Below are 14,106 nucleotides of genomic sequence, written 5' to 3'. Positions count from 1 at the left end.
CACACAAAATGTTTGACGGTGTCATAGCGCACTGTTGGGGCTATTTTCTGCACACATTTTGTGTGGGTATAGATTCTTTAGATGTGCATTGCTGGGCTACCATGTGCTCCCTCTGCAGTTTTGCACATATATTATGCTTGTGTGATGAGTGTGTGCGAGTGTGTTTCCCTTTGTAAATTTGTTTTCATGCATGTCCAGCTTGAGCGCTGCGCAAGATTGCTGTATTATACAGAATGCGTCTTTTTCACTGGAATAAAAAATGCTTATGATGTAATTACATAAAATGTGCTTGAGCTTTCACTTATACCAGCTCATGACTCAGTAGGCTTATAAAACATGTAGTTCGATTATGCTCATGCTGCACAAGTACACTGACACAGCATTTGAGCCAAATGACTTTCAGTCGCCGGAACTGCATTCAGCTTCACCGTGTTCTATGAAGCTTGACTATGATTTTCCAAGCATTCAACATAAATTTGTCTTATTGAGGTGGCGCTTTCGTTTCTAGGTTTTTCTTGAATGGGCTCAATTTCAGTTGTTAAAGATTAAAGCTGCACTTGAAATAAAGCGCTATCAATTAATAACTAGTGATTTGCTAAAAACATGAGTTGGCATGTCTTCTTCTCTTTGTCTGTTTTTTTTTTTTTTTTTACACTGGATGCAGATGGTGGTCAAAAGTCTGACTGTCCTTCTCTTAGTTAATTTTTGTGTGCTCTGTTTCTCTCCTGTTTTCCCACTTAAATGTAAGTGAAAGAATTGCTGCGGACCAAAGATTTGGCATGCTTGAAGGATGGTGCAGGTATACTCTGTTTGCATCAAAATCAGAAGCCAGCAAGAATGAAGACCGGTCGCATATTTTTAACGGCCAGAGCTGCAATCTTTACCAGTGACATTGGCTGCAGTAATTGGAGGAAAAGCTTGTATGGCATGTAGCATGCGATACAGGTTTTGCAGCGCATTATTTCCAAATGCACATTTTCGTCTTCCAAATGATGGCATGAAAGCCTTGTGCCCTCATAGATGCTTGCTTCTCGGGGCCTTTCAAAGTTCACAATTTCAATTTCAAATGGAACTCAGTTCTAATTTATATAACGTGCCTGTGTAGCGTGAATGTTAGGCGCACTGACCTGGACTTGAAGAATGATACATGTGATGCACAAAGGTAAGTGCATCACTTTCTTGCCAAGTTCGTTCAGTTCTGCTTGCACTTGTTAAATGGCACAGTTCTGAAAGTAAGTAACCCTGCCAGTGCTGTGCCATTCCAAGCAGCACAGCCTTATGTGCTCTTTGCTTGCTAATCTTTTACAACTGCTGGGTTTGCCTCGAGGACATACTTGACATAAACGGCGTGGCATAAAGAGACGAGCTCAGAACAACACACAAGGACAAGTGCAAGGACAAGTGAATTCTCTATCCTCGTCTCTTTCTGCCGTGCCGTTCATGTCAAGTATGTCTGACCAACTCGCCCAACTGTTGGTTTAGTTTGTGGGGTTTAATGTCTTGGTCAAAGAAGGAATTATCCATGCACCGAGTTGCTTTTGGACGATTGATATTAGACTGCCAACAAGCTACAAATGCCTGGAAAAGACAGGAGCTGTTTAATTCCCTTGGAGGTGGATAGAGGTGATATTTCCCGATTTCATCACTTTATACTTGCATCGTGTCTGTGTCTTCAGAGGTCAGCCGACCTGGTGCCTTAGTGATCAGTGCTGTGTGCCATGGATGGGTTTAGCATGCAGGTTGCCCATTAAAGTAGAATGCTTGTAATTGAGCCATGCAGGTGACAACTTTGGCAGCGCAGCTTTGTACAGTGTGCAGCTAATGGACCTGATGACATATTTTTTTTGGCACTTGGCCCTTTATTGCAGCCTGTGTTCAGATAATTCATGACCAGGGCAATGTAGCAATCGTGTTTTGATTGTTGATTTTCTTTCGTCTTGGAGTAAAGTGATGCCACACCTTCCTATAATCACCATGCAGTTTCCTGTCGGCACAGCAGGCGGTGGCAGTGGTAAGAAATGGAAAAAAGAAAAAGCTTATCAGCTTATGCCAGAGTGGTGAAGGGTTTTAGTTTTCTATGGCATAAAATGTCCAGAGCAACACAGTTCCTGTGAGCACTTGCTGATGCGACAGTGCTAAAAACTAATATCGGACTATAGGACACATCGGAATTCCATCATCAGTACTGGTCGTAGTAAATTGGTTTATTCACACTTGCATTCACGCACATGAAATGGCATATGTTACTCCTAGCTGTGTCTGTTGCGATCATTACACAAGTCTATTGTGCGAGTGAGAGACAGCATATATGCCCGACTTCCATGGCTACTTTGTAAAAAAAAACAGGGGGGGGTAAAAGACGGCGAAAACATAGGCCTTGCAGGTAAAGCCATTCAGTACAGTTCTACAATGACCATGCACAACGTTAATAGAAAAACTGATGCAGGCCGGTCAGTAACTGGTTTCGACGAAGGGGCGATCGTAACGCCGGTCTAGTCTGTGTGCTTGCTAGGATAACGTTCTTGTGGAACGATTAAAAGCGACTTGGCATGGGTTAATAGTTTCGAAATCTGAAGCATCTTCAGCCAATTTCTTGATTGAAGTATTAGCTACGTGATGATTAGAAGCTTCTTTAGCCAATTTCTTCATTAAAGTATTAGCAACGTGACGATTAGCAAGCGCAACGTCGTACAACAAAGCTCATCGGCAAACTGTTTGAAGCCCTCCCCACGACCTCACCGCGGTCCAGAGCGCGAGTCCATCGGAAGACGTTACAGAAATAGCACCCCTCAAAAACGTGCCACAACAAATTAGAACCTGCTGCCAGTGCGGTAAGCAAGGCGCCGCGGCACCGCGCGCCGCATGCGAAATCGTGTGGTTGGCGCGGTGACACAAGAGCGCATGAGAGGTGAGTGCTACGAGCGCACGCATGCCGTTGCACACCCGGAGACGCCAATTGGCGGCGCTGGCGTCCTTTTCGTAGAAATCTTCGATCGCGTATTATGTTTATGGATGCCAGTTCCCTCTGACTACAGTTCTTTACCAGACACATGGCGCCGTGGTTTGATCATGTGCTGCTTAAAAGAGCGAAAGTACGAAAGGACGCACGCAACGCTTTTTTTTTTTTTTTTTTTTTAAGGATTTCAAATGCATTTATTGGCGCATTCTGTTGACATTCTGTAGGCCTCCACGTTGGCAAGGGAAAAACCTCTCACAATGTAACTTTCTTTTGCTCACAGATTTCGCCGAACCAACCGCCCTCGGCGACCGTGAATCGTGGAGGCGTAACGCAAAATTAGGGCACCGATATGTGCTGTGCGTTCTTAGCGCACGGTAGAGTCGCAGATACAGAGCGGTGAGAGAGAGCTCAGAGTTGCGCCTTTTTACCCCTTCATGAAAATTATTTCAAACGCATTTAGTGGCTCATTTTGTTTGCATTCCGTGTGCACGCTCTTGCTCACTGATTTCGCCAATGCACCGGTGTGCTATGCGTTCTTAGCGCACGTTAATGAGTCGCAGACACAGAGCGGTGAGAGAGCTCAAAGCTGCGCCGTTTCATCCTTTCAAAACTGCTCAAAAGCAATTTTGAACTTTTTTTTTTACCTACTTGAACATGTAGGTCACGGTACAAACATTCAGAAATTCTGTATCAGCGGGTTGCAGTCAGGCATGTTAATTATTCAGCAGTCAAATACGCGGAAACGTTCGCAGAGGCAAGGAAAGCGAAAGCCTCATTAACACACACTTCAATGACTTTTTATAGCGATGTTAGCGCCGCCGTTACAGATCTTCGCCTCTTCGCTTCCCTGTTTCTTGCGCAGCTCGGAATGCTTTGTGCGCACTAAAAGTGATGAAGCCAAGTCAGCTGATTTTAGACAGGTCTTGCCATCTGTCGGCGGCGCGACGAAACTTGCGCTCCTTTGCGTGAAGTCGGCCATGTTGAGTGTGGTTCGGTGTTGCCGTCGTCGAGCCGCCGTTGATGAAAAATCTTTCCCGGCGGTAGCGTAGCACCCAAACGCCAAGCTGGATAGGCTACCGGAATACCTCCGCGACACCGTCGACTGGTTTATGGGGTAAGCCGAGCGCGCGCTGCCCGTGTCTGCAGCCGCGTTTTCTGTCAAGCGCGCATGCCCTTTCTGCTTGCCGTCCGTTCCATCCCGCAAGAAAAGGTAACACCGCCGTCATGCAAAACAACAACTGAAACGGAACACTTGGGCGGCGGTGGAAGGCAAAGGTGAGCTATGCTTGACCCCGCGACAATCCCCTGAGGTGCATGTGGGCTGCTGAAAGAGTCCCGAATGCGAGCACCTGTCTGCCTAATCGGCGTGTCGCCAGGCCGCGTCATATTCTTCCGGCGTCGCTGGCTGTTTCGAACACGGTGCTTGCCGTTCGAGCGGCTTCGCAGCGCTGTCGAACGCGCGAGCACATCGCAGGCCAGACACACGCGTCTTGATGACTGCTCAGCTTTTGTCTTTCAACACCCTGCTTAACCTCCGATCCGAGCGAACGAAAGACAGCAAAAAGAAAGTGTCATCCCAGCGAACTCCAGCCGTCCTCGAAAATTTTAGCGCAGCGCTTGGAAGTAGAAGAAAACCGAACGTGTTTTGCTTAGTTCCTTGTTTCTCCCCCCCCCCCCCCTCCCCCTTTTTTTTTTTTTTTTTTTTCCTTCCGTTCCCGACGAGCAGTGTAGTGTCAGCACCTACGGATACTACGCTAGCAGCAGAGAGCTCATTTTCGGTGCTTCGCCTGTGAGGCCTGCCGTGCCGAAGGAAGAGCGGCTTTCAAGGTCTGCTGGTTCGCTGCGAGAGTTCACTGTTCTCCAGCGCTAGCCAGTTCGCTTTTGTAGCTGCGGCAACGTGAGCACCAGCGTGTGCATTGTGCGCGCTGAGTTGCGTCTCTTGACGAGCAGTGGACGAAGCTATGTCTTGAAGCGATGCCTTCTTTCCTTTTGTTGTGCGCGGAGGACGGGGGCGGTGTTTCTCGTGCACTCAGCGCTGCTGCTGTTTTGTTTCGGCTTGAAGACGACCGCGCGGCCGTGGCGGTCGGTTTTGGTTTTGATGTGTTTCTTGCTCATAGAGAAAACTTGGAGCCGGGGGTATCTGGGTCATGCGCGAGAAATCAGCTGGCGATGCGGTGCCGAGACGAACAGTCGAAACAACCGCGCGCTCGCGCTCCACCGATACACACCTGGCGCTCGACGTGTTTGTTTTTGTCGTCACGTGCGGTCAGATAAGCGATCAAAAGACGAAACCTCTGGCGGCGAGCGGTCTGTCACAACCTTTCGCGTTGATGTCATTTGAGGTGGCTGCATTTGAACGCTCCAATTCATGCCGACGGTGGCACTCTAGCGTTGGCACAGACTCTTCTGCATAAGCGATTCGCTTTGCCAGATTGCTCGTCTGGGCGGTCGTTAAGGGGACGACCCCCATGAAACGATTCGTACGGTCTACTACATCCTCCTTCCTGGATGAAAGCGTGGTGCGATCCCTTTGCACGCTGTCATCAATAAGGCGTTCTCGGTTCCCGTATCGCTGACGATGTGACCGTCTCTAGCCAACGACCGTTTAATGGGCGTCTCGTTTGGACGACGTTGCTGTGCGCACTGTTTTTGTGATGCTGTGTAGACGTTCGGGCAAGTTGTTTCGACACGACTGCACACTTCAGTCGGGGTGTCAACTGCGAACAAACGCGCACCTCAGCCGTCCCGATTGCACGATGTGACATTGACAGCTGGAAGGACAACATTGCCGGCCGTATTGTTGTTAACGGCTTCAGGTTTCAAATCATTGCTGTGATCTGGGCTGCATGTGCATGACTCGCTTTAAGCACTACGTTGTCCCACAAAAAGAAATAAAAAATAAAATATTGAGAGTGCATCATGGTCCACATACGTACTGCTTTCTCGCAAATCTGTAGGAAGAGGGCGGGAGGGAGCGGACGAACGCTGCCGGTGATCGTCGCGTCACCCCTGCAGCTGTCTTGTGTTTAAAATTAATGCCAAGACACCGCCGCACTGGCGCAGTGGTTAGGGTGCTCGACTGTTTTTCGCAAGGATGCGGTGTCGAATTCCGGCTGCGGCGGCCGCTTTTCGGTGGAGTCGAAAAGCGAGCCATCCGTGTGCTATGCGATATCAAGAACCCACGGTGGTCGAAATTTCCAGAGCCCTCTACTACGGCATCTTTCATAGCCTGAGTCGCTTCGGGACGTTAAAACACAAACTAAACCTACCAAGATTTTTTTCAGGTGTGTTTGTGAACGCATTAAACTAACAAGCGCTCCTAATTTGTTCCTGCTTCCGTTTTTCTTCCCTTTCTCTATGCATCTTCGCTTTAAAATCTCTTTGAGGGGGAGGGGTGGTGCGTAAGAGGGGAGCGCTGGGAGCCTTTGATGGGGTCAGGATTAGCGAGATGGGATGCAGAATGCTTTGTACTGGTGCATCCTGCGCAAAGAAATGCTTGTGTAAGCAGCGTTCGTTTTTCTTTTGCACCACATGTGCAGCTGTTTACTATATAGTAGAGCACTGCGCGGACCCGAGGCAGAAAGCCCCGCGAGTCTCGTTAAGTTATCGCTCTACTGAGCCCGGCCTGGCCCGTAAAGTTCGGAGTGAAGCCCGGGCCCGACCCAGGCTCGCTCTCGCAGTAAGACATTAGGTAAGTCGCTCACTGTGAGCAAGTAGAGTTCTACTACAATAACTAGCCGACAAAGAAGTTTGAATTACAGTAACGCTTGAATAAATTTCTATAACAGCTTTTTAACAGTGATCTCTTAGATACGCAGAGATCACATAAAGGCCAAACGAACAAGGTTGAGCACACTGTAAATAAGTTCCCTCAATATTTTTAACGCACCTTAACCACAGCTCAGGCTATGAAGGACTGCGCACTGGAGTGCTCCGGATCATTTCGACCAACTGGAGTTCTTTAACCAGCACTGATACAGCTCAGTACACGGCTGCCATGCTTTCCGCCTCACTCGAAACGCTGCCGCCGTGGTCAGATCAAACCAGAATGGGCTGTTTCCAATCGAAATATATATATATATATATATATATATATATATATATATATATATATATATATATATCACACAGTGAGTCACCTTAGTGAGTGTCGCAATATCCTGTTCTTTAGCAGTTGGTGAGAGTTATCTCTGGTGCACGTTTTTCTACAGCTGCACCGCCAACCGACTCGGGACGTTTCGTCATGTAGTGATCCATTCTTTTTTTGTCATCCCATTGGACAGTGCAGTGCAGTGTGGTAGAGGAAAATGTAAACTTACGGGACAGATGAGGTTGTGCGAATATGTTCTCAGGCAGGAATGGCTTTCAATTCGACTGAGGCTTCTTCATATAAAGTACAGCGACGTTCTCGAGACCTAAACGTGAATTGGAAGAAACATGTTCACTTAAGCAGTTCCGTTTGACCGATGTTTCAGTATATATGGTGCATCGACGCAATGGATGCTGCCGGTCAGCATGTGTGCGGGTATCATTGAGGGGACAAAGCTTTTCAGCGCAGAAACATCTCTTTCTATTAAACATAGCACCGTCATTAGCTCCCATCCACTTTATGCGGTTTCTTTTTATCCACTGAACCCTGGCCAATCCTCCCTCGTGAGTATGTGTCATGAGCCAGTAAACGTGACCTTCGCAGTTCTGCCTTGATCCCGTGTTCATTCAGAAGATAGACGCTGCAACAACGTTAATTCTCCGTTTCTGCAGTTTAGACGCAAAGCGCGTCAGTATATTTCTCATTCTAGCAACCAACCAATGCGCATAATCTCTTCTCTTTATTAGAAATATATCAAGGCATCACCCCGTCTACCGCTCAGTAATAACAGCAGTAATCTGGTCTTCTACGGCAATGTCGAACCACCCTAGGATCCCAAGATTGTCCCTAACCGACTGACCAGTCGCTGGAGCGCGGTGTGATGGACCAGAGGCTCGACAACCGAAACGCTGGCAGGTGGGAAGCGAAGGCTGCGGACACCTCGAGCGGTTGTTTGCGCGACATTCAGCCCAGCGCTTCTCCAGAGCTGTGCACATAGATGGCCGCCTTTTTCTTTTCTCTCTTTTATTTTTTTTTTTTTTTTTTTTTTTTTTTTTTAATCAAGCACCTTTACATGTGGCGCTCTTCGCGTGTTTGCGCAGAGGAGCGGCAACCGAATAATCGACCACCATTGTGCATTGTTCGAACACGGCCGTACAACGCGCCTCGGCTTGGAAAGCGAGGTTCTTTTTTTCTTCCTTTCTTTCTTCTTTCTTTCTTTTTTTCTTGCACCGTTGCAGTGTTTGCAGCGCGCGTTTGCTCTCCCTGGTGTCGCGGCGTTGAGTTGCTGGCCTAGCTTTGCGGCCACTTGCATGGAAACGGGCTTTGTTGTCATGGGGCGCACTCTTTGTCGCCTTCGACGACGGTAGTTTTACTTTTGCGGAATGGTTCTTCTATTTTATTTATTTTTTCAATAAACGAAGCACGCAATAAAGCTCAGTAGCGAAGATAGTATTTGTCTGAAACGTGGCTTAAGTAGCCACTTCCAGGTGTTCCTATCGTGCTGTCATGGCGTCTATTCGTTCGCGTGGAAATCTGTAAAGCAGTTTTCTCTCCTCAAGCATATAAGGATGTCGCGGATTCCGCATATAGTATATCGTTCTTCTCGGCGGACATTCTTTGGCTCTTTTTAGATCTCATTTACGTGTGCTTCTTTCGGTCGCGCTTTTCGGCGAAAACTATTTCTTTTTTGAACAGGTGCCTGGCGCAGCCGGGATGCTGTGGCCATTTGTGTCCTGTTGCACGAATCGCGCAGAAGACGATCGTGACTGTTTACAAGCGGAAAAAATATTCAAACGCTCAACAGCGATATGCTCCGAAAGAAGAGTGTGTAGTTTAAGTGCGTTAGGTTCGGTTATGTGGGTTAAAAAGAAAAAAAGGAAGACTGCGAGTCGCTCAGCGCTTACTTGATAGAAGAGAGGGTGTGCCATATCTGTGCCTTCTTGCTGCGGGGTAGAGCTCCCTGTCAGTTACATAGGTACTCCTAGCCTTGGCGAGCGCCTTCACGACCTTGTCACTGGGATCGTCAGGTTCCCCGTTAACTGCACTTAAAATCGTTTCAAAATCTCAGTATTTTTAAGCCGCGCTATATCTTCCCCGCTATTTGTTTCATACTATTTATGCGGGGTTCCACGCCGATCTTTACAGCCGTTTTGCTTGGCACTCGCTCGAAAATTCAGGCCAGTGTACCATTGCGTTGACAGAGGTCATTTGAGGAGAAAGCAATAGCAGTGACAACAACAGGACGTCCGCGTCAAGAGCTTGTGCATTTCAGCCAGCTTTGCTCACCCCTTATCGCGAGGCCGCCCGCGCGCGCGCGCAAATCGGCGAGCCCGGGAACATTTCACTGGTAGGTACCAACAGAAGCAAAATGACACACGCATCCTGCGAGAACCCCCCTCCCCTCCCCTTGCGAAACCGATTTAGCAGAAAAAGAAAAGAGAGAGAGAGAAGAGGTGAAAATACGCTGGAGGCTTTTGCCCCCCGATAAACCCACTCGTTGGCGGAAGCGGAGTTCATGAAGCGCATGTATTGTAAGCACGGGAATTTGCGTGCTTATAGCGCGGTGACTAGTGGCCAACTTGCGGTAAAGCAGAAATATGGACACGCACACCGCACGCACGTACGCAAACACACACACGGGCGCGAGCACGCACGCGCGCGCGCGAGCACGCACACACACACACACACACACACACACACACACACACACACACACACACACACACACACACACACACACACACACACACACACACACACACACACACACACACACACACACACACACACACACACACACACACATAATTTCAGATGATTGCTGTACAATTTACTAAATATCCTAAACCGAATGTTACGAAATCCCACATTAAATGATATCCGATCACTTTTTCTAAGTATGGATTGAGTAGGCTTTTGTATTGTTATAACTCGGTTCCGTAGCTACTTTCTGTGTATATTTAATAAGAATGGTGCTCCAGATAACATGCACTGTTTTATGGTCTTATACATTGGAAATTTTAAGCACTCACTATTATGCCATTTCGTTTCCTATTGTGTATTGTTGTTTTGTACTCTGTAAAATCGATATTACCATCAAATAGCATGTTTATTTGTTTCTGCTTTGCCTTTCTATTAGTTGCTGCACCGCAATCTGGCAAGTGATAGGGTCGCACGGCCTCGCCGAGCTGCTATAACAGCTTTTAGCCGTGGGACCCTCCAGGATGTTTTCTGGGCAAACAATGAAGTGAATGAAAATGATGAACTGAATTAGAGTACGACGAAAGAGCGTTTAATGGCTCCCGTCTCGTGTATATGAAATCAAATCAGCTTTGCTGCTCGCTTGGTCACCAATTATTTAATTTCTATATTACCTCGTGCATATTCCTTGGCATGCGCTGGTTAGCTACCCAGGGATATATGAAAGGTCTCCGGACATGTGACGTCATGTCTCGTAACGTGACGCAACCTGTCGACTACAGCTCCGTGATTTTTTCGCTCACAACCCCGTCGACGCCGAATTTGCTATTCATTTTCTCCAAACTCATTTTCGCCAAGAGCACTGATCCGGGGCCGAGTTCCCCGTCACCGAGTGTGCACGGTGTAAAGAAAGGTGTTAGGACTATTCACAGCTTGCTTAGAGGAAGTATTCAGAGGCTTGGAATGGGAGCAGTAGGGATAAGGGTAGATGGAGAATACCTCAGTAATCTGCGATTTGCTGATGACATTGCCTTGGTAAGCAACTCGGGGGATGAACTGCAAATAATCATTGATGACCTAGACAGGAAAAGTAGAAAGGTAGGCTTGCAAATCAATATGCAGAAGACTAAGGTAATGTTCAACAGCCTCGGGAAGGAACAGCAGTTTACGTTAGGTAGCGAAGCACTCGAAGTAGTAGGCGAATATGTCTACTTAGGACAGGTATATACTAACCGCAGATCCAGACCATGAAAAGGAAATAACAAGAAGAATAAGATTGGGATGGAGCGCATTTGGCAAGCACTCGCAGATTATGACTAGCAGCTTACCGGTATCGCTCAAGAGGAAAGTATACAACAGTTGCATCTTACCTGTGCTCACCTATGGGGCTGAAACGTGGAGGCTAACCAAGAGAGTTCTACTTAAGTTGAGGACAACCCAGAGGGCTATGGAACGAAAAATGGTAGGGGTAACATTAAGAGATAGGAAGAGTGCAGAGTAGGTCAGAAAAATAACTCAAGTTACCGACATTCTAGTGGAAATTAAGAAGAAGAAATGGGCATGGGCGGGACATGTAATGCGAAGACAGGATAACCGATGGTCGTTTAGGGTAACAAACTGGATTCCAAGGGAAGGAAAGCGTAGCAGGGGACGGCAGAAAGTTAGGTGGGCGGATGAGCTTAAGAAGTTCGCAGGGGTCAAGTGGATGCAGCTAGCACAGAACAGGGTTAAGTGGAGAAATATGGGAGAGGCATTCGCCCTGCAGTGGGTATGGTCAGGCTGATGATGATGATGAGTGTGCACGGCGTTACTTTGCGGTCTGCACTGCAACGTCACTAACCCTGGCGGCGTCACGTGGGCCCCGGGTTGAAGCAGCGTATTGCGCATTCGTGTGTGGCAAGCGATTCCATTTGAAGGCGGTTTTCGTGGAATCGCTGTATATGACGCTCGTGCATCTGTTCACACGTATCCGGCATAGCACGTCACGTGGTCCTCGCTCTCTCCCAGTTCGGTGTGTACGAAGATGCTTCCGCGCCCACCGCCGACTGCGCATATATACCGAGGCTCACTCGGGCCTCTTTTGTCTGACGCAATGGGCCTCCTTGCGAAACTGGACGTCTGCCTGCACGGCATCCTGTGCCAGAACTTTATATTGCGCCCCCCTGTGACGTGTCATTCTGAAAATAACGGACCCGCATTGCTTTCGTGGACGCACACTTCTGTACGCGCGCTGTGGAATGCGATTGAGAATGCAGCCCCAGTCTGAATAACCGCGAAGTGCAGCCATCTTTTAGCAAGCATAAAGTACTGTGCTGGATTAAGCCAGCCTCGGAAAAATTTCGATTTTTGATTGGGCCTGATGTTTCGTCAGTGTATCTGTGATTGTTTTGTTTTAGTGCATGCTAGCACTAAAAACATGCACTGACAGTGTCACTTCTGGAAAAGCCGTTATGCCCTGCTGAAGCCGCTGGCAGATGACACATGGCGGCTCACTGATTATTTGGCGGGTTATATGACATCGCGAGATCACGTGACTGCCTAGTTTGTGGGATCTAGATATACATGGTGGCAAGATGCCTACAGTAAAAGCTGCCTCTTGGGCAGCTTGACAAGGCCACAGGCACCCAGCCATTTACATTGGCAGCAAAAGTAGTGCATCAGATAGGAATCGAACCCTGGACCATTTGAATAGGGTCGTTCTTACGGCTTGCTCAAATTTCTTTATATCTCTCACCTAGTATTCCACCTAATGTGGCAGCTTAAAACTGTATGCTAAAGACTGTGCGTGGTTTAATATAGACGCTAGTTAAGGGATTATTTCGTCATGCTCTGTGGTCTGAGCAGCAACGCAAAATACACGGTTTGATTGTAAAAGCGAAACAAACGTAAGCAAAAGTAAACAAAGCGGGGCGAGGGCTAAACGTATGACGGGAGGCTATAGAGGGAAATGGCAACCGCCAACAGAGGTCCTAACCCCACGCAGTCACGTTCACCATCACAGTGAAATTGGGGAGGAATGAGAAAATGGTATGACGTGTCGTACTGTGTTTTGGCTGAGGTCGATTGTGAAATGGGGGCTGCGAGATACGATGTCACTGCTCCTGCACAGCATCTGACGCAAGCTGCTCTAGATGTTCGTGGCTGTGCCAATAAGCACTGCCAGTGGCGAGAGTTCATTTTCATGTGCGATGGACGAAGATTGCGCGTAGTCGGCATGACGGTACTTTACGCTTATCGAGATATTGCTATAACAGCTTCAAATGTAGTCGAAAGTGACACTTCGATGCTGTGCTGTAATTATTGTTCTTAGTTTATTGTTGAATGCGGAAGATTGGTCTGTGCCGTGTTGTTTACTCCGATCGATTCGGTGCCCCCCCCTTTCTTGAGGGAATTCTCCGGCTACACCACTGAAGAACAGCTCAGAACAGCGGAAGCAATGTAGATATTAGGAGTGACTGAAATCTGACTTATCGAGGCCTATCGCTGGGCCTACTGGGAAGGTACAGAGTTGCTCGGAGCTAGCTTACTCGTTCTAGCCAGGGGTGGACAGCGAGTGACCTTTATTGCATAATAGACAAGGCCGAATACAGAGGGCGCTGCTTGCTGCACTTATGTAGTGAGCTGCCGCGGCGAAACATGTAGGCTCCCTACATTTATGCAGTTACTATGTATGATATAAGCCTATATAGTAACTCTACACTTGACCTCGACCTTTACAGACTCGCATATATATATATATATAGGAAGGGGGTTGAAGCTCGAATGGGTCCGGTAGGGCATAGACTTAAAGTAGGTGACACACGGTAGAAAAAACAACACTTTATTCCGACGTTTCGGCCGGGGTCCGGCCTTTGTCAAGGAATGTAGACTGATTCCTTGACAAAGGCCGGACCCCGGCCGAAACGTCGGAATAAAGGGTTGTTTTTTCTACCGTGTGTCACCTACTTTAAGTCTATATATATATATATATATATATATATATATATATATATATATATATATATATATATATATATATATATATATATATTTATATATATATATATATTTGTTTGGCGCACACGTATACCCTGGTAGCGAAGGTATGGATGTGCCGCACAATTTAGATGATCGCAAAGCTGTGGTCCTGCTTTACGCTATCGTCCCAGTTTGCCGGCGTTCATTTGAACGCGCAAGGGTTGTGGCGCAACCTTTCGAAATTAAATTATGGCCGCGTACGGCCAAACGTCAGCGCTGCTTTCTCATTTCGAAGGTTTCGTCTGCCGGGAGCGACAGGTTTCATGCCTTACGCAACGTTATTTACACAACAACACGGCGAAACCTCTTTCGGTGCTCGCCCGTGGGATGGGCCAGCGTG

The 14,106-nt window shown here is 47.6% G+C and overlaps 1 protein-coding gene across 1 annotated transcript in view; it reads left to right on the top strand.

Annotated features, from left to right (window-relative positions):
• The first annotated feature begins 3,878 nt into the window (after positions 1-3,878).
• The window catches only part of Mob2 (MOB kinase activator 2), a 145,764-nt gene continuing 135,536 nt past the window's right edge, over positions 3,879-14,106 (top strand). Inside the window, exon 1 of the mRNA XM_084602886.1 lies at positions 3,879-4,073. Within this exon, the coding sequence (XP_084459012.1) occupies positions 4,069-4,073 (5 nt within the window). The 5' untranslated portion in view covers positions 3,879-4,068. The remainder of the gene's footprint in view (positions 4,074-14,106) is intronic.

The sequence above is a fragment of the Amblyomma maculatum genome, chromosome 4, assembly GCF_055883805.1.
Source record: "Amblyomma maculatum isolate TAMU_Amacu chromosome 4, ASM5588380v1, whole genome shotgun sequence".
Lineage (NCBI taxonomy): Eukaryota > Metazoa > Arthropoda > Arachnida > Ixodida > Ixodidae > Amblyomma > Amblyomma maculatum.
The sequence above is the reverse complement of the archived record's forward strand: the minus strand, read 5'-3'. Positions and strand labels throughout refer to the sequence as shown.